This window comes from Cnephaeus nilssonii, assembly GCF_951640355.1.
Source record: "Cnephaeus nilssonii genome assembly, chromosome: 5".
Taxonomy (NCBI): domain Eukaryota; kingdom Metazoa; phylum Chordata; class Mammalia; order Chiroptera; family Vespertilionidae; genus Cnephaeus; species Cnephaeus nilssonii.
Window position 1 is genome coordinate 11,844,794 of NC_137076.1, and position 25,751 is coordinate 11,870,544.

The 25,751-nt window shown below is 44.1% G+C and overlaps 1 protein-coding gene across 1 annotated transcript in view; it reads left to right on the plus strand.

Annotated features, from left to right (window-relative positions):
• The window catches only part of EBF2 (EBF transcription factor 2), a gene marked incomplete at both ends in the record, with an annotated part of 200,516 nt that overhangs the window by 9,321 nt on the left and 165,444 nt on the right, over window positions 1-25,751 (plus strand). Inside the window, one exon of the mRNA XM_079770420.1 lies at window positions 1,774-1,842. Within this exon, the coding sequence (XP_079626546.1) occupies window positions 1,774-1,842 (69 nt within the window). The remainder of the gene's footprint in view (window positions 1-1,773; window positions 1,843-25,751) is intronic.

Consider the following 25,751-nt stretch of genomic DNA (forward strand, 5'->3'; position numbering starts at 1 on the left):
AAATTATTCACTAAATAATCTGCATGCCCCTGCCCGAGAGAGATGGATTTAAAAAGTTGTAAAGTAGTTGTTTGTTTGTTTGTTTGTTTGTAATTCTGTGGAGGATCCGAGATGGTGAAAGCACTGCAGAGAACCAGAAAGTAAATTTATCCCTGGGCTGTGCTAGGCCTTTGAGTTCCTGCTGCCACATGGCTTCCCTCTTTTCCTTACCCTGTCATCACTTTTGGAGGGTGCTCAGGGAATCCCATAGCCTCCTGGACTTCTTATACTAGAAGGAACTCTGGACATAATCTAGCCCAACATTTTAATTTTATATATAGGGAGGCAAACCCCAGAGGGTTTAAAGAGATTAGACTAAATTCAGGCAGCTGGTTTGGGACAGAGTTGGGTTAAGCGCCAGAGCCCTGATTCCCACGTTAACATTTTTTCTATTGGGCCATACCAACCTTAAGCTACAGAGAAACTATCAGGGGAAGGACTGCACTTACGTAATTTTATTATTGCTAAGGCTTATTAGACATAGTCTCCAACCAGTGGGGACGATAATGCTTTTCTTTTCTTAAAAAACTATATTTTATTGATTTTTTACAGAGAGGAAGGGAGAGGGAGAGAGAGTTAGAAACATGGATGAGAGAGAAACACCCATCAGCTGCCTCCTGCACACCCCCTACTGGGTATGTGCCCACAACCAAGGTACATGCCCTTGACTGGAATCGAACCTGGGACCCTTGAGTCCGCAGGCTGACGCTCTATCCACTGAGCCAAACTGGTCAGGGCGATAATGCTTTTCATATAAGCCCTGTCAGGGTGATAGTCAGTGCTGGGCCATGTGCTGGAGTGAGCTGAGAGGTATTCAGAAGTCTGTGGTCCTGACAAGCACACTAGGGCAACTCAAGGAGGTGGTGTTCCATTGCTTCTCCACCACCAAGCCGCCTTCGCCCTTTTTACATTTGTCTAGCTCTCCCCTGCAGGGCCCTTAGATTGGAGTGCTTTACTTCTGCAAAGTCAAAGGACCTTCTGAGTACTTCCTACCTATTGCAATTGTACTAGGACCTCTTCTTTCTCCTGTGCATTCTCCAGCATCATCCAGCAGGTGCAAGTTTTGGGAGGGCGTGTTTTCAAGATGGGAACTGTACATCCAGTCCCATTTCTGTTCCATGACTTGGTGAAAAGGATTGGAGCTATAACTTTACAGCTCCCTGCCTCATTCTCTTCCTATTTTAAAACACATGCCGTAGTTCTGCTCTTCCTCCTTCATATTTAGAAAAAGATGGAAATGGATGAAGGCATAAATGTTTATAAAGTACACTGAGCTTTCTGGAGAAAGATGTTATGTAAATAAGGCTGGTAAAAATCCAGGTAGCTATTTTATACATTTTCCTTTCCCTTCTTTCTCTAAATATTTGTTAAGACACAAAGATCTAAAATATATAGTCATTAAAATCATTCAACACTGAGCTGGAAATAACCTTATAGATTTTTAAATCCAGCTGTCCATGGTTCAGATTACAAAAACGATTCTTGGGAAAATTGTGATTTGCTAAGAATTACCCGGTTTATAAGTCACAGAGTGAGAATTTAATGAGTATCTCTGGGCTTCAAGTTCACTGTTGTTTTTAAACATGGCCATAAATTCTGCTCTCAAGCAGCTGAGAGTGAAGAGGCTACCCAGGACATACTAATTTTTGTGAACGTTCCTACATTGTGTGCTTATTGCTTTTTATTGATTTTAACAAATTTCTTTTACTTTTCTGGTTCCTTCCCCATCTACAGTCGATGCTGTGAAAAGAAAAGCTGTGGAAACCGAAATGAGACTCCTTCAGACCCTGTCATCATCGACAGGTAGGGGGAAAAAGTGATTTTTAAAAAAAAAATCATTTCCTTTATGAATCTCAACGCTGAGCACTGATCACTTGGGCTTTGCTGTAAGGTTGGTTTCATGTTACCTTCAAGGCATGAACGCTAGTTCAACATGCATTTTCTTGTTCTGGTTGGCCTTTCTTGGAAGAAGTCAGAACCTTCCTTTTTGAACTTATGTCTCTAAGTCTACCTGGATTCTTTCCCAGGTGCATTTGCTTCAGCCTACTAGGGAGGGCGTGGATGGTAGGAGATGCCATCTCTCCTGTCTGGCAGGGCAGGACTTCAATCAGTTTGCTGAAGGAGGCAATGTATCCCAAGTGAAGTGGCAACCCCTGTATGGTTCTCAGTGATTGCTGCTGGGCTTGACGACTTCCAGTTTAGATTACGGTTTAGGGGATTATGACAAGCTCTCTATTGCGTTGAGGGAGATTCCTTTCTACCACAGAGGATTGCATTCTGGGTCCCGTGTTATATTCAGAGTGGATAAGATTCTCTGGGACAAGATGCTAATTCATTGAAATGTGAGTTAGGCATCCTCAGCTGTCTGTTTTTGTGATTGGAAACAGAACTTATAAACCAATGAAGAAATACCAAATTAACTTCCAGCAATCATGTAATTTTTAAGAAATCCCATATTCCCACCCCTAATTTTTTCTCTTTCATTAAAAAACGGAATAATTCCCTATTGCTTCTTTCTTTGGGTTTTCGTGTTTCTAGCCAGGTCCTGAAATGGATTGGAGAGACCACAGTCTCCAAAGTTGTTATTCCAATATCCCAGTGAATCCTCAGTTGGGAGAATGGAACCTCTGGCATTCTTCCCAGAAACCCAGCTTGGTTTCTTCGTGGAAAGTATAGCATAGTCCTAGGAACGAGGGGGCTGGAGTTCTGATTCTGTCCTAGCGGCTGACCTTGGACAAAGCACTCGGCACTTCTGTTCTTTAATGGTACAGTGGGAGAACAGTTGGAGGGTACTGCCTGCTTCTGTAGGCTTCAGAAGGCCACTGAAGAGCCATGACGGTTCTGCAGTCTTCTCTGAGATGCTTGGGAGAGGATGACAGGCAGGCTCAAAATGTTTGCCAGATGTGTATGGTCACTGCCATCTTAGGAGGTTCAGGTGAGACCAATATTAAGGAGCTGTATAGATTTTTTTTTTTTCCTGAAAGTGCATAGAAGCTTACATTTAAAGAGTTGTAAGAGCTCTTTGGAGTCAGCCATCTTTCCCATTTGCTAGAGGAAGAGACTGAACCCAGGAATGGTGACATGTCTTGCCCATGTTCGCACAGCTGGTTGGAGCAGAGCTGGCTCTAAAGAAACAGTTGTCCTTACCTCCTCTCACCGCCACAGGCACCTTCTCCCAGCCCTCTCTGTCCAAACTTATGTGAGTTGGGTGTGCTGATTGCATGGGACGTCCATTCCCAGCTTCCCAGGATGGCCTTGGGATCCTCTGGGGGAGTTTGAAGGATATAAGAGCAGCCTGGACACAGATCCAGTCCTTCCAGCATGTACCCAGAGCTTTCTAATCTTCATGTAGTCTTTTCCACGAACTTTTGCTGTCCTTTTAGGAAGGCACTGTAACCTCCTCCTCATTGTTACATCTTTTCTTGCAATAAACACCCCTTAGATCAGCTTTAGAAATATTGGCAAACCTGTAAATGCTCACCTGCATCTTGCATCTCGTAAGCACACATCCTAATGACTCTGAGCTTAGCAGCAGCTCTTCCTGCAAGAAACAACATAGACCTGTACTCACGGATAAAGCTGAATATGCTGTGTTTTCTCCCTATGCAATACACATGTTACAGATACAAAAAAAAGTAGTCTTTTTGCATTTATGGGAGAAAATATTTTCATATTTGGTGCCTTTGTTGTTGGTGCGAGAATGCCTTAAATTCTTCTGAGGAGGTGGAAACTGCATTTTGGCTGCTGTATTATGGAGCTTTATGTGACTGTGGCACTTACTTTTACTGTCCTACGCACAATAAAACAGCCCAGTGACGTCTCGGCATCACTTGAAATATGTGTTACTTCCGAAATGGTTTGTGTCCACACATAACATACGAAAGGGTACTGTAAATTGACCAGTACCAGGTTTTTAGAGAAAGCATTTTATCATAAACAGACGCATTTATTTGTTTTGCTCATTGTAGGTCTTTTGTTGGAAGAGGGTCTTCCTTCACCAGAATCTTGTTTTATTGCTGTTGAATGTCTTTGCGGTGTGCCTTAGCCTTCTTCCCTTCATTTGTGGAAGCAAAAGTGGACGCAGCCCGGTTTCCATTTGTTGAAGGAGGGATGGGTATCATCAGAGCTTTGGCTGAGCTGTGCAGCCGGTCCCTGGGTTCAACGCCTACTGACTTGGAGATGTCAAGATCACCCATGAACACCCAATGGGTGCAAAGTAGTCTATTTTGGGTTTTCTCTGAGTAAACATAGGACTCTCTTCTTTGCCCTTGTTCCTACAATGCCAGCTAATTATCTCCTCCCCCTCCTGGCTCAGTCTGGCCAGATGCAGTTAATTTACACTGTCTCTCCCTGAGTTTTCGCACACAACAGGCACGCTCCACTCTGGCCCCAGGGAACTTTATTCCCCAGAATTGTGCCTGTTTGGGGGAGGGGATGAGAAGGCTCAAGAGTGGTTCCCCAACTTTTCATCACCCAAGACTTCTTTATTTTTTTCCCTTGGTGAATCCGGAGTTTTGCAAAATTTTGCCTGCCAAACTGCAGTTAGCAAGTGCTAATTTAGTTGTAAATCCATTTTTATTAATCAAAGACATGTACTAGAATGGGAAGGAAGAATCTCATCCCAGAAATGCCCTTGATCTCATCAATGACCGACCAGAGTTGTTGGTCCTGGTGAGACATGATATGTCATGTTACCCACTGACATGATAGACTTCCAGCTCAGCCAGAAAACAACTTGACCTTTCACTTAGCCTGTGTGACCACATCCTGAGCAGATAGTCAGTTTCTAACAGGCTGCTTGAAATATTAAAAAAAAATAGCTTTTGCTACCGTGTGGCCCCTTAATTGAATATTATTGGATTTTACAATAGGATGCCCCCATAGAGATGTAGTTCTCCCTTTCCTAAGACTTAGCCCCAGACTGGGAATTCTTTTTCCCCACTAAATTACTCCCTGACTGATCTCTCTAAAAACATAAATTTAAATTTCAGTTGTCTTTTCAGCGTGCTTTTGTGAATTCTTGGGCAGCCACACCCCTCTCCCAAAAGCCAGGCCAGCAGCACTTGCTGTGAATCATAGCCTCGAGCAGAGTCTTTCTTCTACATAAACCAGAGGCCCGGTGCACAAAATTCGTGTGTGGGTACTGTCCCTAGGCCTGGCCTGCGATCAGGGCCATCTTCCCCAGCTGCTCGCAGCTGCCCTCCCCCTGCCGCCATCCACCCCTGGTTCCCCCTTCACCATTGGGTGATTGGTGCCTGATGGCCGGGGGGAAGGGACCAAGAGGTTGGCTGTTCCCGACCGCTTGCTGGCCCCTCCCCCGCAGTGGCTGGCCATCAAGCGATTGGAGCCTGCCAGCCAGGGAAAGGGACCAAGAGGTGGTCAGTGTGCCTCATAGTGACTGGTCCAGCGGTCTTTCTATTCATTCTTCCGTTAGGGTCAATTTGCATACTACCCTTTTATTATATAGGATATGTGTGTGCATAAAGGGGGGGAGGACTTATTAACTTTTAGTGTAAAATTCCAAAGTCCCTATCTGGAGAAAACTCAACAAAATAGAACAGACCAAAACAAAAACAACAATGAAAACAGAATCCTTACTGTGGTCATCCACCTAAATCTTACCCATAAAGACCTGTGTGTGGTAAATTTTACAAAAGGCTCACACTGATTTACATTTTGTGGTTTCAGAGGGAAGCTCTAATTCAACCTTTTTTTTCATGGGTTGTACTAGCTCAAACCCTCTTCTCTCTCTGGAATCTTCTGCATCTCTACAGACTCTCCGGGACTAGGAAAATCTGGTGGTCCCTGGGAAGAGGACTGTAGGGACAGTCTCATTGATGTGAGGTGGGAAAAAGTTCTTATGGTTTCTGTACTTGCAGCCCCATTACAAGTCAGATGGGCAGGGAGGACAGTATTTCTTTTTGAATCTTTGAAGGCTACCCCTGCCCATGTGCACAGTGGTAGTATATTTTCTATTAAAAGAGTAGTTCCAACCTATTTTTCACATGTTACATATCCCAGTCTTTTGCCTTGGGACATGGGTCTCCTATATTTCTAAGCTCTGCTCCCATGGGGGCCATTTTAAGTACTGATGTGTTTTTGTTCATTTTCTTTTTCAAGAAGCCAAATAAACAACAGAATAACTCTCATTCAAAAGGTTTACTCAGAAATGTTCGGTGTTTAGTTGCCCATGAGGGGTTTTCCTGATATTATCTTCCTCTTTTGAAAAAATTAATTGTGGTAAAATACACACAACATAAAATTGGCCATCTTAACCAAGTGTTCAGTTCAGAGCTATTAAATATATGCACATTGTGGTGCAACCACCACCATCCATCCATCTCTATTCTCTTCATCTTGCAAAACTGAAACTCTGTCACCATTAAACCACAGCTCCTCCTTCCCCCTTCTTCCCAGCCTCTGGCAACCACCATTCTACTTTCAGCTTCTGTGAATTTGACTCCTCTAAATATCACATGTAAATGGAGCCATGTAGTATTTGTCCTCTTATGACAGGCTTATTTCACTTAGCATCATCTCCTCCAAGGTTCCTCCATGTTGTAGCATGGGTCAGAATTTGGCCACTGTGAATAATGTTGCTATGAGCATGGGTAGACAAATGTCTCTCTGCTTTCAATTTTTTTTTTGTATATGCCCAGAAGTGGAATTGTTGGATCATATGGTGGTCTGAGGAACTGCCACTGCCATACTGTTTCCATTGTGGCTACACCATTTTATATTCTCACCAACAGTGCAGGTTCTAATTCCTCTACAGATCCACATTACTTGCTATTTTCCTGTTTTTAGGTTGTTGTTGTTTATTTTTTACTAGAGGCCCGGTGCACGAAATTCGTGCACGGGGGGCGGGGGTGTCCCCCAGCCCAGCTTGCACCCTCTCCAATCTGGGACCCCTCGAGGGATGTCCGACTGCCCATTTAGGTCCAGTGGGATCGGGCCTAAACGGGCAGTCAGACATCCCTCTCACAATCCAGGACTGCTGGCTCCCAACTGCTCGCCTACCTGCCTTCCTGATTGCCCCTAACCGCTTCTGCCTGCCAGCCTGATCACCCCCTAACCACTCCCCTGCCAGCCTGATTGATGTCTAACTGATCCCCTGCCAGCCTGTTTGCCCCCAACTTCCCTCCTCTGCTGGCCTGGTCACCCCTAACTGCCCTCCCCTGCAGGCTTGATCGCCCCCAACTGCCCTCCCTTGCAGGCCTGGTCCCTCCCAACTGCCCTCTCCTGCTGGCCATCTTGTGTCCACATGGGGGCAGCCATCTTTGACCACATGGGGGCAGCCATCTTGTGTGTTGGAGTGATGGTCAATCTGCATATTACTCTTTTATTAGATAGGATAGTTGCCGTCCTAATGGGTATGACTCTTTTTTTAGATGACGTTTTCTCCTGCTGTCATGTTGGTAGGCATCTCCACCTGATGCTTTCCCCTCTGGTCCAGGCTTTTTGTGTATGTTCCCCTGCCATCTAGCTCATCCTCTTCCTGCCTTTCTCTGCTTCACCAACTACCTTGTCCTGCGGGCTTGAATCCTCTTCCTTCTGGGTCATTCCTCTCTCCAGTGTGTCACTTAACCCCAGGAAGAGTTATTTGTGCGATGGGAAATTCTAGAAGATAACTGTGCGGAGTAAAACCCTGACTGACTTTCCATGCATTAATCCTGAACACTGGCGTTTTTCTTTTTGTTAATTTATCAAATGAAATCTACATTAATCTGTTCTTGATTTGTGGCATAAATTCTGCTTGTAACCCCACTGTCTCTTTCAGCATCGAAGCAGTATTTGGATAGTACCAAGGTCGTGGTGAGATTTATGTCCACAAAGCCCAGCAGATTCCTGCCATTGTAGGCCACTCAGGCTGGTTTTCATTCCTATTCATTCCCTTTCCCCGGAAATGGACAAGTCAGATATATTAGTAATGACATCTCCTGAACGAAGAATTCTATCTCTGAGGAGGATGGATAAGACCAGTACTCAACATTTACCTAACATTTTAATTGACATTTATTGTATGCTGGGCATTGTGATAAGTAATTTGTATGAGATAATCTTAATTAATCTTCAATGGTTGAGAAAATTCTCAATTTTACAGAGGAAAAAATAAGTCTCAAGGAGTTAGGTAATTTGGCCAAAGTCACATGGCCAGTTTCAGTGGTGAAATTGGAGTGTAGCCAATGGGTGGAAGTTGCAGAGAAGAAAAAGCTTTCCAGAATGTAGAGTTGTTGAAGAAGGGCAAGACCTGGTGAGCATGGTCTAGAACTGTGGTCGGCAAACTGCGGCTCGTGAGCCACATGCGGATCTTTGGCCCCTTGAGTATGGCTCTTCCACAAAATACCACGGCCTGGGCGAGTCTATTTTGAAGAAGTGGCATTAGAAGAAGTTTAACTTTAAAAAATTTGGCTCTCAAAAGAAATTTCAATCGTTGTACTGTTGATATTTGGCTCTGTTGACTAGTGAGTTTGCCGACCACTGGCTAGAAGAACTTCCGATAGGAACATGAGAGAGGGGTCTGTTATTTGGGAAGTGGTGTGTGCCATTTGTCCCTAGAGTGTCATTTACTCTGAGACTGTACAAGCCACATTCAGCTGTGTGACAGTTGAAATATCAGTTCCCAGTGTGACAGAGAGGCATCACGGTGTAGTAGAAATGGCCCTGGACTAGGTTCAAGACACCTGCCCTGGCCTCAGATCATTCACTAACTAGCTCCTAATGCTGCACAGGTGGGAGCTGCCTCATGGGCCCTCCGATTCCCTGTCTACAAATGAAGTGCTTTGGATTAATGGGTGATCTTAGCACTACTTTCCAGCTCTAAATTCTCTGATTCTAGCTGAAGGCCCAGGTTTGGGTGTCAGGCATGCTAATTCATCATCCTTGCTCATCAATAATTTACGGAACCTATTAATATGTGCCTCCTCTGCCCAGACTCCCCATCTTCAGTGAAGGGGAGCCTAGTGCTGTGAAGAGTCTACAAAAGCCTGGCCCCAGGCAATTTCCTTTCTTTTCTGTTTTCTTTTTTAGTGAAAATTCCATTCCCATAGGGAAGGTTTAGATTTTCTCACTGAAAACACAAATTATCTATCCAAAGTGAATGCATCATTCTTTCATATTCTCTTTCCTTTCTTTTCTGGTAAAACCTATGCTAGTTTCTTAGTCATTTCAAGGAGACACGGGTATAGGAGAAAGGACTCTTCTACTTGCTGGTGAAGAAAATAATGTCCCTTTGGGTTGAAGTACTTCACTGGGTGACAGCCTGAGCCTAGTGGTCAAAACAAGATGGAACTCCTTTGAGAAAAGGACTCTCCTTTTTTCTGATTAAAGAGGTGGTGCTGATAAGTTCTGATGTTCACTTCTGTGGTTGGGTTAGTTGTTAAGAATTACAGTTACTCTACTGAACCAGTCTTCCTAAACTCACAGAGCTTTTGGATTTGAAACAAACTAACTTAGTCATCTATACATTGGTTCACACCATCATTCATCGATTTAGTAATTTTTTTTCTGTGTTCAGTTATTAAGCAAATATTTCTGAACTCCTGCTACTGACAGACAGCCAGGGAACAGAACAGGTATGGCTCCTATTCCTATGGAGTTGACAACTTAAAAAAATCATACAAAGAAATATGTTTTTACAAACTGTGATAAGAGTTCTGAAGACTAGGTAAGTGGACCATAGACAGGTTCCAGCTTTCTAGTTCTTCTCTGTGAATCCAAATAGAATCAAAATGTTTGTTCGATTAAACAGAACTTGAATATTTCATCTTCTCTCTCTTTGTACACACCATTTATTTCTAGCTGGAATATCCAACCCAAACTCTCTGCCAGTATATCTCATATCCCTTTTTAAAGACCTCATTCTGATTTTATCTTCTCAAAGATATTCATTTTTTTAAAAAAAAACATTAGTGTTTTTTTAAAATCTTAACCCGAGGATATGTTTTTTTTAAATTGATTTTTAGACAGAGAGGAAGGGAGCAAGAGAGAGAAACATCAATGTGAGAGAGAAACAGTGATCGGTTGGCTCTCATACACGTCCTGATCAGGGATCAAACCCACAACCTAGGTATGTGCCCTGACCAGGAATCAAACCCACAACCTTTTGGTGAATGAGATGATGCTCCAACCAACTGAGTCATCTGGCCAGGGCAAGATATCTATTTTTGTAGCCAAAGTCTTTTCACTTGATGCTTGTCACATGTGCTTGCTCTGATTAGGATGTATGGGTATTAGTTTTGTTTGTTTGTTTTTACTTATTTGGACTTGCCTTACATTCCCAACTATATTGTAATTCTTGAATGTTTGATACTACATGTCATTTAAATGGACTCTAATATTTATTAGCTATGTGATAATGTTGAGTTGTTATAGCAATACTTTAAGGTATGTAAGGTGCCCACATAGTGCATGATGGAATAGATGCTTTCAAAAAATCATAACAATTATTATTCTGTATCTCCCCCAGTGTCTGCCCAGTGGCTTGGGTAATTACAGGTACTCAGAAAATAAAAGTTGGCAGATTAATCTCAGACTGCCAAGCATCAAAGAGTTTGGATAACTGAGTCCTTTGCCAGTTCATATAGGACCTTTTCTGTAACTACTTGTTTTGTTTTTTGTTGTCATTGTTGTTAATCCTCACCCAAGGATATTTTTTCCCCAATGATTTTTAGATGATTTTTAGAGAGAGTGGAATGGAGGGGGAGAGACAGAGAGAAACATTGATGTAGGGAGACACATAGATTGGTTGTTTCATGCATAAGCCCTGACCAGGGATCGAGCGTGCAACCAAGGTATGCCCTTGACTGGAATAGAACTTGCTACCCTTCAGTCCAAGGGCTGATGCTCTAACCACTGAGCACCGGCTAAGGCTATAACTACTTGTTTTTGACAACTGCTTGGGATCATACTCCCCAGTGGCAGGTAGGTATAAAATAACGCCAAGAACAGATATTTAGGGTTGGAAGGCAGAATGAATCTATTTAGTCACTCAATATTAATTTTTTATATGTTTTCTTTTTTAAATTGATTTCAGAAAGAGGAAGGAGAAAAGAGAGAAAGAAACATCAATGATGAGAAAGAAACATCGATTGGCTGCCTCCTGCACATCCCCTACTGGGGATGGAGCCCGAAACCTGGGCATGTGCACTGATGGGGAATCAAACCATGACCTCCTGGTTCCTGGGTTGATGCTCAACCCCTGAGCCACACTAGCCAGGCACTCAGTATTTACTGAGGACCTATTATGTTATGGACTTTGCAAGGTGCTCTTAGAGATAATAAGATTGAATAGGCACAAAGCTTTCTCATCAAGAGCTTATAGTTCAGTTGGAAAACCAGAGGGTATGCCAAAATAAGTGCAATGCACTGTAAAATGTGTCATAAAAGAAGTAAAGAGAAAAATTCTGGAAGATCTGAAGTGGGCAGATGCTTTTAATCTAAGAAGAGGTGTATAGGGTGATGGCTGTAACTTGGACATACACAGCTGAGGTCAAAGGGCATTCTAGGAGCAGGAAGGTGTGGAGGAAAATGCATGTGGAAAGGAAAGGATTTTCTAAATCTGCTTGCAGTTTTAGAAGTGCATGGATATGTGTGAAGGGGGAATAGAAGTTGGAAAGATTATCTGGATTCTGATTTTGGAAGACTTTACATGCCCATACAAAAGCATTTTGACCTTGTTTTGTTTGTGATGGGGAGACATCAAAGGGTTTTGAGTAGTGAAATTTCATGGTCAGGTCAGTATTTTGGAGAGAGAACTTTGAGGATGAATTGGAAAATGGAGAACAGAATTAGAGGAACCTATTAGGAAGATGTTACAATAGTTCATGAATGCTTTTTTTTTTCTTGGCACTTTTGGGAATTTATCAGTTTATCTGCCAAAATTTGGACATTATTTTCATCACCCTATACTACCAGGAACTGGGAAGATGGGTACAGACTTCAAATTTTGTGACTTCCTATAAAAATATCCCAGTTTCTGAACTAGTTTCTTTTAACTTCTTTTGAATATGTCCTTTCCTACCACCACCAGTGGTTGGGATGTTTTCCCGGCCAAATACCAGTTGCTGGAGGTGAAAGGCCCATTTTCTCACTTCTCCATAGCCCACTTCCTTCCTCTAATACACTCACCACTCTAAAGCTTTTGCTGATGTTGCCACTTGTCCCCATGAGTACGCGTCCTTTGTTCACTGGAAAGCTCAGATCCTTTGCAAAGAACTGCTGTTGTACCATCTGGCAATCTGTGAATTTTTTAGTAGCCTGGATGTTTATGAGAAAGGAGAAACTCAGAGGGCAAAATCCAAGTAGTTCTTGGATTTACAAGTAGTTCTTTAAAAAAAAAAGAAAAGAGAAAAGACCAAAACTGGTTCACTTTTTCTAGCATTCTCTCATTCAGAATGCTTGTGTTTATTTCTCTGGATTAATTCCCAATGAAAATCAGAGGGCCAACTGGATGTATGGGATTACTCAGAACAGATGATGGTATGCTTCAACTTCCAGCTTCTTCCTAATAAAATTGTGTGATGTGATTAAATAGCAGATTTGCCAGGAAGTGGACTAGTCAAGAGGAGAGTAAGAACAGTGCTCTGAAATTGTGCTATGCTGGAAATAAGAAGTAGATATTTGTTTCTGGGAAAGGTAACTCTTTCCAGAATTATGTGGCTGGCTTTCTGGGGAACAGAAGACACAGAGCTTGGGAAAGATTGATAAGACTATGTGTTCATCAGAGAGAACCTTCTAGAACAGTTATTTTCTTTCTATATCTATTTGAGTAAACGGGGATGGATAAGTTCTTCTAGGCTTATTTTTGACTTGGCCAAGAGGCTAAAAGACAAGTGGTTGGGAAATAGGACACATATCCCAAGTTATTCAGAGATGACTTATAGATTTAGGGTTCTACCCACTAAAACTTGACTAGATTATGTCTTGATTGTAAGAATAGTTCTTTGTTGCTTTGTTCTTCACATTTATCTAGAATTGCAATCTGAAGGAGCATTTGATTAGAGAGGAAAGTGGTTGGGTGACAAAGAGGTTCAAAGCAAGTCAGGCAGACCAGACCCAAATCTACAAGAAGTCAGCATTTCATCAGTCTGGACCAGGTAATCTATTAAATGAATGTCCTCCACGAAGTTTGGTTCTAAACTCAGTCTTCAGTGAAGGCAAACTTTCCCAGATCCCTCAAGACCACCAGGAAGCCAGACGTGGGGAGAAAGGCTGCAAATGCTCCCACATAACAGGAGCTTTGGGGAAGGAAATAAGGGAGAAATTCCTAATCCCACTGATATGATGGCAGGAATGGAAGAATTTGCAGGGATGGAACCACTGGGTTCAGGCCAGCTCTGTGAGGTTAACACCTCCGTATTTTATGGCCTATAGGATGCCAGGACTTTTAAAAAAGAGAACTCACAAAAGGGCGGTATGTTCAGGGCCACTGTACCTCTGAATGCTGTTACCCACACGTAATCCCTCCAGTGAAGCCTTGAGGTGGGTCGCTATGGAGACAAAAGGATATCTTTTTTGTTTGTTTGCATGGGACAATTGCATGGGACATTTTCCTGATTAATTTAAAGCTATGCACAGGACGCATTTTAGTTATCCAGTGGGGCTGTCAACCCACATTTCAGGTGAGAACACACAGTTGAAGAGGGGTCATGTCAAAGACCCAAATGGGATTAGAAACAAGATCTCTAGTTCCCAGGACAAAACTAAGATGGTCTATGCAGGTAAGGGGCAGGATAAAAGGTAGCAGTCACATCGAATATGTTGTTGCTGAATTGCAAAGCTTCCCCTCCTCTTTTTTATTGATTTTTAGAGACAGAGACAGGAAAGGAGAGAGAGAAACATAGATTTGTTGTTCCAAATGAATTTATGCATTCATTCATTAATCCTTGTTTGTTTTGCTAATCCTTACCTGAGGATAGTTTGCAATTGATTTTTAGACAGAGTGGAAGGGAGGGGGAGAGACAGAGAAAGAAACATCGATGTGAGATGTTTCTCTCCCACATGAGTCCTGACCAGGGCCGGGATTGAACCCAGGACCCTTCACTCCGTGGGCCGACACTCTATTCACTGAGCCAAACTGGCTAGAGCCATTGGTTGATTCTTGCATGTGCCCTGACAGGGGATTGAACCCATAATCTTGGTGTGTGGGGACAAAGCTCAAACCAACTGAGCTACCTGGCCAGGGTTGAACTTCTGACGGGACTGCTGCCTGTGCCAGGGGTCACGCTGATAGGCTTTTACTTCACAGTAAGCTGCACTTTTGTACACAGCCAGTTTCTCCTGTGGAAAGGCTTTGTCTTACTTCAGAAGTAAGGGTGTACATTGCACACAGATTTATGACATGTGGGTTGAGTCCTTGAAGTGGCTGTTCTTCCTGTAGTGTGATAATGACTGTAGTAAAATCTGGCTTCAGATCTGGGTTTGACTGGTCTTGGCCCATGCATGCATACATTCACCCATTCATTCATTCTCATGGATCTGGCAAATAAAATTATAGGATGCCCAGTTAAATTTAAATATCACATAAACACGAATAATTCTTTTTAGTATAAGTGTGTTCCAGTTAAATATGAATTCCTGATAAACAACAAATACATTTTTCAGGAGAAGCCTTTCCCATACAATATTTGGGATATACTTATACTGAAAAAATTATTTGTCGTCAGTTTGACGGGGCCATCCTGTATTTTATCTGAAAACCCTCTCTGAATCCTGGTTTCTTATCTGAAGAATAGAGAAGCCGGGGCTGCCTCAGGCTGGGCAGAGAGATGATGTGTGAAAGCCCCTGAGCCACTGGCCCCAGAGCCAATTAGCAAGCCCTCCTTTCTTCCCTTTTAGTGTTGTTGTTTTTCCTTTCCTACTTCATGGGGTACAAATCCTTTTCTGGTCTACGTGGAAGTGGATTCACACTTAGGAGATTCATTTGGACCGCTGTTAAGTGAGCAGAAATACCGGCATTATTTTTTTTTGGTCCCCTCGTCTTTGCCAGTTTTTCTGCCCAGAACCCCCTCCTCAGGTTTCTGTCTCTTCTCTCCTTCTCTCTCTCTTTTTGTCACCTCTCAGTGCCTTGGTCTCATGCTCTGTCTAGACCCTGTTTTATGGACTTGTCGCCTCCCCTATTGCTTGTGCTTAGTGTCCACTGTCTGTCTCCTGCTCACTTTCATTCTGACTTCCCTGAAAGCCTTTGTTCAGCGTTCCCAAAGTCTCCCTCCTCAGCGCCTCCAACATGTGGGATTGTTTAGGCCCAAGTGATAAATTGCGCGAAGTTAGAGGTAAAGGGGAAGCTCCCCTCTCCCGGCTTGGTCTTGGCTGACGTTTGAACAAGAGCCAGACTTTGCTTCGATTTAACGCTAACAGTCCACTTGATGCTTGCCCAAGTAAATGTAGAGTGGCTAATGCATTTTATCATCCAGATGTTGAGTCACGAGGTGAAGGATAACCACACTGAGACATATATCCAGGTAATTTAGTGAACCCGAAAAAAAGAAACTTAACTTTGAAAGTTTGGTTTCATGTCCAGTCAACCTATTTAGAAAAAAAAAAAAAAAAAAAAAAAAGAGGTGGCAGATATCTGCCACCCCACCCTTATCCCCATCTCCCTCTTTTTCTTTTGTTCACCTTTCTTTTTACTTCCTGCCTTTGGTTTTAGGCTCCCTCGCCTCGCATGTCTAGTGGGGCGTCTACCTTTGATTCCCACACAGGCAGTCAGAAACTTTCCCATGAGCAGCTTGGACCCTATGCCTTTCTCCTCAGTCCCCCCTTTCTTCTTCTCCTTCCCCGATGAAGAATGAAGTGCTGGCTTCACTGTAGGTGTTCTGTTTATAACTCCGGGCTGGCCGTTTCCACTTCGAGTGGAGTCCATTGAGCTTGTAAATTGTGTTGGATCAGTAAGCCCATAATGAGACCTCCAAACCCAAACACTGCAAGTCGGCTGGGATTTTATTGTTCCTAAAGCTTCTTCCCTGGGGAGGGGTAGAGTCATTAGGTGTGCGCTGTGTTTAATATTCGGTCATGACAGGAAGCAAGAATTTTCTATTTTTACAGTGGCTTCTGAGTTGTTAAAGAGATTGTCTAATTCCCATCACGGAGACCGAAGCAAACTAACCAGACAGTGAGGGAAGCCGTGTGTGGTTTTGGTTGGGACTTCTCTTGTTTAGCATTTCCCTCTATCCTGTGCCTGACCTTTGCCCCCGATGGCCTGCTCCTGTTAGGTAGACACGTTCCTTCTCTAAGGAGCAGGTGAGGCTGTGGGATTCTCTTTGAGAAGCCCTCCCCTGCCTTTTAAAACATTCCCATCTTTAGATGAGAGAAGTTTTCGAAATTGGCACCACCCTAAAAACGCATGCTTCTCTTTCCTTAGCCCCCGGTCAGACAGGTGGCTTTGAGTATGATAGCCATTCTGAAGATTTCCAATCTAATCCAGCACAATGGAAGCCTCAAGTCAAGGTATAAGGTCTCCTTGCTGCATGGGGGAGAGAGAGGCTCTGGCTTAGAAACTTCTGCAACAGGCCCAGGTTCTGCACTAAACCTAAGTATCTGGAGCCAAAGTAGAAAGAGCAGTTCGGTGAGCTTACATGATTTCTACCAGTTGGGCCAACCTGTGATGCTGGGTGGGAATTTCCAGGGGCATGGCTCAGCGGCTCCCACCCCTATCTGTAAAGGGCCATAACTAGTAGGTTTCCTGATAGGTCCTGAGGCCAATGGTCCAATGACTTCTGGATGCTAGCCTGCCCCGCCAACAGAATTTGTATGTCCCTGGGACCGGAATGCTGGGATGTGAATCCCAGGACAAGGAGGAAGGAGCAGGACGCCACTTGTTTTGAGACCTATTTTGTCTGCAGGACATCTTGGTCTCTTCAGCATGTTTTCCCATCGCAGGGAACTTAACGCGAGGCTTCAGCGACGGGCTTCTTTGGGAGGCACAGCCTACCCTTTTGTGCGTTTTACAGAGCTTAGTGGGAACCAGCTGGGCAGAGCAGTGTCAGAAAAACCTGCCGTGCCAGACCTGCCCTGCGACGCTGTGGAACTGACTCTCAGCTGCTAGTCAGATGTGCTGACCTTGAGAAAGACTTCTTGAAGCTCCCTGGTGTCTGAAGCCCAGGCTTGTTGCATGTTAGAGAGTTCCAGGGAAGGCCAGGAGTCCTTGGCCTACAGAAAGCCCAACCGAGGGAGTGAATGGAAGGGTCTCCTTTCCAAACTGAAAACCATGCGCCCCTATGCTCTGACAGGTTACACGTGCAAAGGGAAGGGATGCCTAACACCTTGCCAGGGTTTTGGAGTTCTTACCCCCCTTTTATTTATTTTTATTATTATTTTAAAAATATATTTTATTGATCTTTTACAAAGAGGAAGGGAGAGGGACAGAGAGTTAGAAACATCGATGAGAGAGACACATCGATCAGCTGCCTCCTGCACACCTCCCGCTGGGGATGTGCCCGCAACCAAGGCACATGCCCTTGACCGGGATCGAACCTGGGACCCTTCAGTCCGCAGACAGACACTCTATCCATTGAGCCAAACTGGTTAGGGCCCCTTTTATTTTTTTTTACCGTGAATCCCTTGGCAGTCCAGGGAAACCTATGGATCCATCACATCATTGGGGCTTGCCTATATTTAAAATGAAAGGAAATGCTAAGTCTCTGTTCGTGGTAAGCGAAAATAAAGATCGAATGTTCACTCATCCACGTTCACGGTCCTCTTCCATCTCCACACACACCGGAAGTGCCACCGTGACACCTCGGGCCCTTTCTTTTCCCTCAAACTGTCACCGCCCCTTTGTTCTCGTTCTGCCTCTTTACTTTCACCCCACTCTGGTTCTCTGGTTCTTTCCTCCTGTTCTCTTTCTTCTTTTCTCTCATTTGAGGTCTGTCTTTTTTGTGTGTGTCTCTCCTTCCCCTCGATGCCTGTCTTCCCGTCCCTGAGCTATTGAGGACTTGTGCGGGAGCCGCCTGCCAGCGTGTTGGTGGGTAACTTTGTCTTAGCCGTTCTGTTGCTCTCAAAGGCTCATTTGTTTGCTCCTGTGAAGGAAAAAAAAAAAACTTTTCCAACCTACGAGTTCCGTTGTCTCCCTAGGGATCCTTGTTTGAATCTTTGCTGTAAGATTTTTTTTTTTTTTCCCTATGAAGTACCAAAGAAATAATTGCCTTATCGTTAACAAACAGAACCTGGCTCTTATCACCCCATACCCCAGAGCCTTGGTGCAAAAGTTGGGCCGTGCCAAGTGCATGCATTAACCTGATACGCGAAACCCCTTTTCAGAGCTGGTCCTTGGAGGACGCTCATTGAGGGCGTTTTTGTGGAGAGGTGGCACGGTGAAAGCACTTCTTCCAGCTCCGGGTGCCAAGAGAGATTGGCTGGCGTCTACACCCCTGTTACAACAAAAAAAAAGGGGTATTTTTCCGGGAGAAACATTTTCAGATTGTTCTAATTGTCACTGGCAACGAGCGAGACTTGGAACTCGAGTCTTGCGGTGGCCACACTGGAGTTTTAAAGCATCCCCTTGGCACAGAGACTCCCTTGGTTCTGCGGGTGAGCGGTGCCCCGTGAAGGCAAACCGATCGTGGAAAGCCGCAGGCCTGGCTGCCCCCTCGCTCCGTGAAAGGCGGTGACCTAACCGGAACCGGGTGCGCGGTCAGGGTGGATTCCAAGTTTGTTTTTGGAGCCACGGGGGCTCCCCTGAGAGCACATTTGCATCTCGTGAGTCTTCTAGCTTCGGCCTGCGCAGGCTGTATTGTATGAGAAGCAGGATCTTCCTTTGGAACCCGGGTAGATTGCGGTATCTTCTCCTCTCTTCCATCGATGGTGTCAGGAGTGTGAGGCCGGCCTCTTTCCAGTCCAGTCTAGTGTTGGAGCAAGGCCACTGCTGGTGGCTTTTGGATCTTTTCACAGGGCGGCTGCGCGAGGGACCTGGGGAAACGCTTGCTCTGGGGTCAACGTGGATTGCCATCCTTTCACACACGTCTCCCCCCTCGTGTCTTCTTTGTTAACATGAAATAAATAAGAAGAGAAACTCACAGCGAAACACACACAAAAAGATATACGATGTTGCATCGTCATCGGATACTGACAAGAGAGCCTCCAAAAGATCCTTGGGGAAGCTTTTGTTTGGGGTGGGAGAAATCTTGCTCTTACGCGTTTCCCAGCATTCCTGCAAGGACATCTGGTTCTCTCATTTTCTCTCCGACTTCTGTGCTTTCTTTTCTTTTCTTTCCCCTTTTAAAAATAACTCAACTACTGTCATTATTTTTATTATTTTTAACCATTTAACGAAATGTGCTGAATGGCGATCCCCCATGACATCTTGTCTCAAACTCATTTGACCTTCAGAAGTGATGGCCTTAACCAATTTTTACTGGCAAGTGTCTTGACTTTATTACTCAGGAGACAGTTTATTTTTGTTCCTTAAAGAGAGAGTGAACAAGAGAGGGTGAGTGTTTCTAAAGATCAAAGCAAAGGAAAGAACGGGGAGGTTATACCCACCGATCTCTAGGCCGGGGCATAATTTTTCTCTTTCCCATCCTGTTTTATTATTATTCTCAGTGTCCTTATAAAAGCATAAACAAACAAGGTGAAATCTCATCCGTACCTCCTGTAGCCACATTTCCCTCTGACAGCATTCGGGCGCTCCTCTGCACTTGGAAATTGGGTTGCTGCGTTGAAAGCATTATCTAATGGAACCATCATATTGTTATTATTATTATTATTTTTTGCCCAGTATAAATAGAAGCAAAATTGATTAAATACAAAGAAAAAAATAAAAGGAATCAGACTGGGTTGATCAGCCCTCCGCTCTAACTTTAGTAAACATAGGTCTGAGTTAGAAGACTTAACTTTGCTGCTATCTCTCCTCCTGCTGCTAAGTGTATATCACCCAAACCAAATATAAGTAGGCAGAATGGTGTGCAATTTGCAGACACCGGGGAAAGAGCGCAGTAAACGAGTTGCTCTTCTACCCAGGGCCAGGGAGGAGTGAGAAATACCAGAGGAATAGGGCAGGACTGTGCTGCCTCACCTCCCTGCACATTTAGGTTTCTGGCATCATAAATCTCAAAAGAGCTGCAAACTACTGGGAGAAAAGAACATTTAAGCTTTACCGTCCTACCTGGAAATGGAATAGCCCCCTTCTGGTTACTTGTGGTAGTATGTTGGGAAGAAGGTTAGGGCCTTAACATAGAGCATTTCTTCTGGTGGGGGGGTCGAGTGGGGCTTTCCTCGGCAGAGGGTGTTGTGGCTTTGGGAAGGGACTATATCAAGTCAGAACTTAGAAACTGCTTCCTCGTGTCACCTGGCATCCACCTTCAGCTGCTGTTCCCAGGGTCTCTTCTCTCTTGAAAGACACTGCATGAAGGGGCTGTTGGTCCAGAGTTTGCCACATGTCAGGAAATCTAATGATGGTTGGCCAAGAGCTTGAGCAAGGCACCAGGGGTTTCTGAAGTATTTCATTGATATAAGGGGCTAAGGAGAAGATCGCCCTTATAGATGCCGTTTAAAGTTTAGATAGCTAGAGGATCAATAAATACCATTTGCAATAAGAATGACTACCGTATAGCAATAGGAGCTTCTGCTGTATTCTGTGTTCATGCCAGCCCACTCCAGTGCCATACCTCTCACACGGCCTCAGCTTATTGAAGGCAAGTAACAACACTGAGTCACTTAATCAAACAAGCACTTGGTCAACTCACAGATGTGCAATGAACAGCTAGAGCATTTAGCACTGGGGTACTGTTAGGGGGTCTAAGGGTATTTTGGGTTCAAGGTGGAAGGGCACAGACTTGTGGCTGGGGGGTGGTGAGTACTGATTCTATCTAAGCTCCTCTCTGTATCTAAGAACTCTTGAAACACATTGCAAGTCTCTGGGGCTCAAACTAAGCCATCCGTTCTAGAAGTCATGTTGATATTGGTGCTGGATTGTTTTTTCTTCTTCGGTCACTATTATCTTTTTGGTCCACCCATCACAAAACAGAGGTTGTAGCACTATGACCTTTTCCCAGTGGGACGGACCGCTGCAGAAGTCACATGGCCAAGTTTGTACCGGGGGTCCACATTTGTTTCCTCCACTCTTTTAATCAGAATGCTCATTTAATTCTATTCCAGCACCTGTTCAGCAATTAACACCCTACGATTTGCATCTTACCCTGACATTTGCTATCTTTCCAATTAGTTTTTATATCAGTATAATTAGGTAGGGTTATTACAGTGCATCAAGCAGGGTCATGGTTATTCCCAAGCCTTTAAGCGCTTTCCCAGATTTGTTTGGGGAAGCCACTAAGGGCAAATGGTTGATTAGGATCACTGTTTTTCTTCTTCATTCAGATCAGGAGAAAACTGTTTCCCCATGTGGCCCATGAAAGATCAGGGAAATATGTCAGCCTCTAAGAATTAGTATTATGTAGTTCATGACTTTTGGGCAAATTTACAGAGGATTATAAATAAGGTTCATAAGGTGGGTGTACTGCGGGCGTTTTCTGCTCAGGGGCGAGGCAGGATCTTCAGTCACTTGCTTTGGGTTCTCAGTGGCAGGGACAAAGGGAAAATGTTAAGAGAAACTGAAATCTTCCAAGTCAACTTTTCAGCATGTGTGTATGTGTGAGAGAGAGGGGAAAGGGAAGTGTTTTTTAATGGACAAGGGGGTAAAGAAAAGGCAATTTAAAAATTCAGCCAGTTATCTTTTCTTAAGCTTAAGCTTGGTTGTGTAATTTTCCCCCACATTGGGAGGATTTGATGAAAGAAAAACTAAAAAATCTCTACCAAAAGAGAGAGGTAAATTCAGAAAGTGGAGGCATTGCTGGATCCATCAGTGTATCATCTATCTCTTATATCCTGGGTAGTTAGAACAGTGCCTAGATAGATGAGCCAGAATATGGGTGAGGGGGGGAGGGATTACTGCCTGTCATTAAATGGAAGGTCCAGAATAGGAATCAATTTTTGATAAGTTAAGATTGAAAGTACATGCCACTTAATAATATATTACATTATTATACTATACTAGAGGTCCGGTGCACGAAATTCATGCATGGGTGGGGTCCCTCAGCCCGACCTGCACCCTCTCCAATCAGGGACCCCTCAGACATCCCTCTCACAATCTGGGACTGCTGGCTCCTAACCGCTCACCTGCCTGCCTGATCACCCCCTAACTGCCCTCCCTGCTGGCCTGGTCACCCCCCAACTGCCGGCCTGCCTGGTTGTCCTCCAGTTACCCCCCTGCCAGCCTGGTCGCCGCCTAACTGTCCGGAAGGAAGTCGGACGTCCGGAAGATGTCTGGTCACCTGGTCTAATTAGCATATTACCCTTTTATTAGTATAGATTTTATTATATTGTAATGTGTACATAGCTTTTCTTCATATTGCCTAGGTCAAATTCATAGAGTATTTTCATAAATTTACATGTATAGGTCATACATTAAGTTTTAGGTCAAATTCCGTTATGCCCAGTACTAAAGTCCTGGAATATAGAGTTGATAATAGTTGGAAATGAACGAGGACTTTGAAATCTTTTGGAAGAGTTTAGATTCTTGTGGGCTCAGAATTGTTTGTAATGGTATCTGACTTCCCTGCTGAATTGGTGGGATGACAGAGCAATATCCGGACGGTGCATATGATACAGTTGTTGGAGAAACAATACCATGATTGATGGGGGATGTAATAATGCCAGATTCCTCTGGGAGAGAATTTTACACTGTCTGATTTCATACCGACAAGGTTTTCTTTTACCTGTGATACAAAATTGCATGGAGACATCTTGTTGTGGCTTACCTTGATTTTTTTAATATTGAGGAGAAATGTGATTTTAGGTAGTGTGTATCAAAAAAACAAACAAACACACACACACACACACACACCAAAAAACCCAGGGAATTGGAATAGTTATAATCAGAGCATGTCTGTTTACAATTTGGGGGTGTTTGGAATTAAAAATCCCAAGTACTGAATTGGGATTTCTGAATGTTTTTGCCTTAAGAAGAAAAGGAGAGCAAGTAGGATGGGGATCGTGGGAAGATAGACGATTAGAGTTGGGGACAGAGTTATATGACGTCACAGATACTGCTTCTACATCACCTTGATATTTTCCCCCTCAAAACGTTGACATATAGTAGATGCTCAGCTAATATTACTTATAGAGATGACAGAACCTACTGCTAAATCAGCAGGAACCAAATGGTGCAAGTTGAGCAGGAAAAGAAGAAACAAGTGTGGGAAAGTACAGTCTGGTCTCTGGAAGAAAAATGAGGAGAAATACAGCTGTTTTACCATTAGCTGTGATTGGAATGATAAAAACTAATGGGGAAATCATTGTCATCAGTTAATCCACATCTCCTTTTTAACAGGGACTATATGTTTCAGGGCAAAGTGTCTGCTCAGATGGCCTTTGGGTCTTTGCTTAAACATCACCTCTGTGGAGTACCTCCTGCCCAATCCCAAAGTTCCTAAGCCCCTTCCCTACTTGATTTTTCTCCTCACACTTTTCACCAATTAATGTGCTATATATTTTACTCATTTATTTGTTGATTGTCCCCATTGCTCTTCCTGACGGATATTTTTGTCTTTCTGTTTAGTGGTTTATCCCCAGCATCTAGAAACATGCCTAAAACATGGTAGGTATCAATGCATTTTGTTTGATGAATGACTACCAGCAGACCTGCCTCATGGAAGGCTGTTCAATGTTTCTCAAGAAAGTCAGGAGCATCGGGGACACTCGGAGTGTGTCCTCTGCACACTGAGCAAGGAGGCAGGACATTCCCCCAAGTAGCAGCTAATCAAAACCTGGCAAACGCCACAACTGGCGAAATGTCTCAAAGTCAGAACATATATATGTAAGTTCAGAATAAAAACCAGACTATGTCCCTTAGTGGAAGAGTTAAAAACTCTATCTGCCCATCTCCACTCACACTTCATCTTTGTCTCAATAGATTTCACCTTGGAGTGCAAACATACAATAGAAATGAAAGGGCCTGCTTAAAACAGGAGATCCCCACTCTAGGAAGAAAGCAAGAGGCGGGATGTGAGAGAGAGAGGGACAGGCTTAGCATGCATCAAGAATCACATGATTTTCAGTTTGAGGTCAAGGAAAATTTCTCTGTTGGAAGTTAGTTATTTTTTATTGCATTCCTCTGAACCACTATTTTTATATAAATGAAAATACACTTATCCTAATGTTCCCTATAATAGCAAGTATGAGATGAACTTTACACACGCGTACTTATCTATACAAACAGAGGCAGCCATCCATAGAAAGTCCTTCCAACAGAGCTGACCTGTGGTTCCCTTTTCTCCTCCTCCCCACCCTTCCCCTGCACCCACACCTTTTGACTTCAAGGACAAAAATAAAATCTTGTTCTTTAACCAAGATCTATGACACCAGAACTCTAGGAAAATGGTGTGCTTGCAAAGACGTGGGAGAAGTAGAAAAATAAACAGGGCATAATGTTTCCTTCTCTGCGTTGGGAGAGGAGCGGAAGGATTGGCCTTCCTTGAGGTGCTGAGGTTGCTTTCCCAGCTTCAGTTTTTGAGCTTTGGGTAGGCCACCTGGGGAGGTGGGGAAAGGTCCATGGCTCTGGAGGAGAAGCTCTGAGAGGGGGCGCTGGCCCAGGCATCAGCTTTTTTTTTTTTTTTTTTTTAAATCGATATCCTGCCCTTTTGGGCTGTGCAAAGTGTCCCAGACATTTGATAACAGGTTGATTAAAAAAAAAAAGTCCAAATAAATGTTATTCTCCCCTAAGGAAGTTGATGGGATGGCGACTCACACCCAGGGGTATGCCACAGAGCAGGAGGGAAAATGCGGACTCGATTGTATCAAAGTGCATCTTGGGTCCTCGGGCAGCATCCTTTCCATCCGCGGCGCCATCCCGTTGGCTTCGGTGTCCGGTGATGGTGATGGGAGACCTTTTGGAAGCAGATTGCTGTGTGCATTGATGGGGCTCTGCCTTGGGCACCCAGGGTGTTGCAGCATCGGGCTCAGGGAAGGCCTGGCCATTCTTATTGATTGACTGGCAAACTGTAAGAGTGTGTGTGTGTGTGTGGGGGGGGTGGGGGTGGGGGGGGTGGGGGGAGGGAGGAAGCAAGAGAAGTGACCTGAAGGCATGTCTTTATGGAGATAGCATTTAGAGCCATTCAAAACGGCATTTCAAAGGAGAAAACCAGGGGCTTTTCCCTACACAGAAACCGTAAAGGAAAAGGTTTCTCCTGTTCCTCCTCCTTCCTTCCCTGTTTTTTTTTTTCCCCTTCTTTTACCAGAACAAGTTGGTTGTTTCATAAACACAACCTAAACATCAGAAACCAGAGCTTTGGGCGAGTCAGAGCCAGATTAGCAAAATAATCAATATAAACAATATTACTGACTCCTTGCAATTTCCTTGGGAACCACCCTCAGTTACCAGGGTGCAATGTCAATTGCTTTGGTCAATGCACTTTGCCTTTTCCCCTGGATCAGCTGCCGAGTACTCGCTCGCAGCCTGCAGCAGCGGGGAGAGGCGTCGTCGGCGCTTTTGCTCCAATCTGAAGGTGAAGGCTACCTTGGAGACACACACGTACACACATATATTTTATATAGACGTGCACACATATGTACACACATAAATTAAAGTGAGTGTGCCTATGCCATGTAGGTAATCCTGTGTTGTGGACTTGCTTCATGTGGGCAGGTGCCAGTCTACCTGCCAGTGATCTCCTGTGTCCGCACCTTCCCCGGGGTTCCCTGGCCGAGGCGCCTGGCCTGGC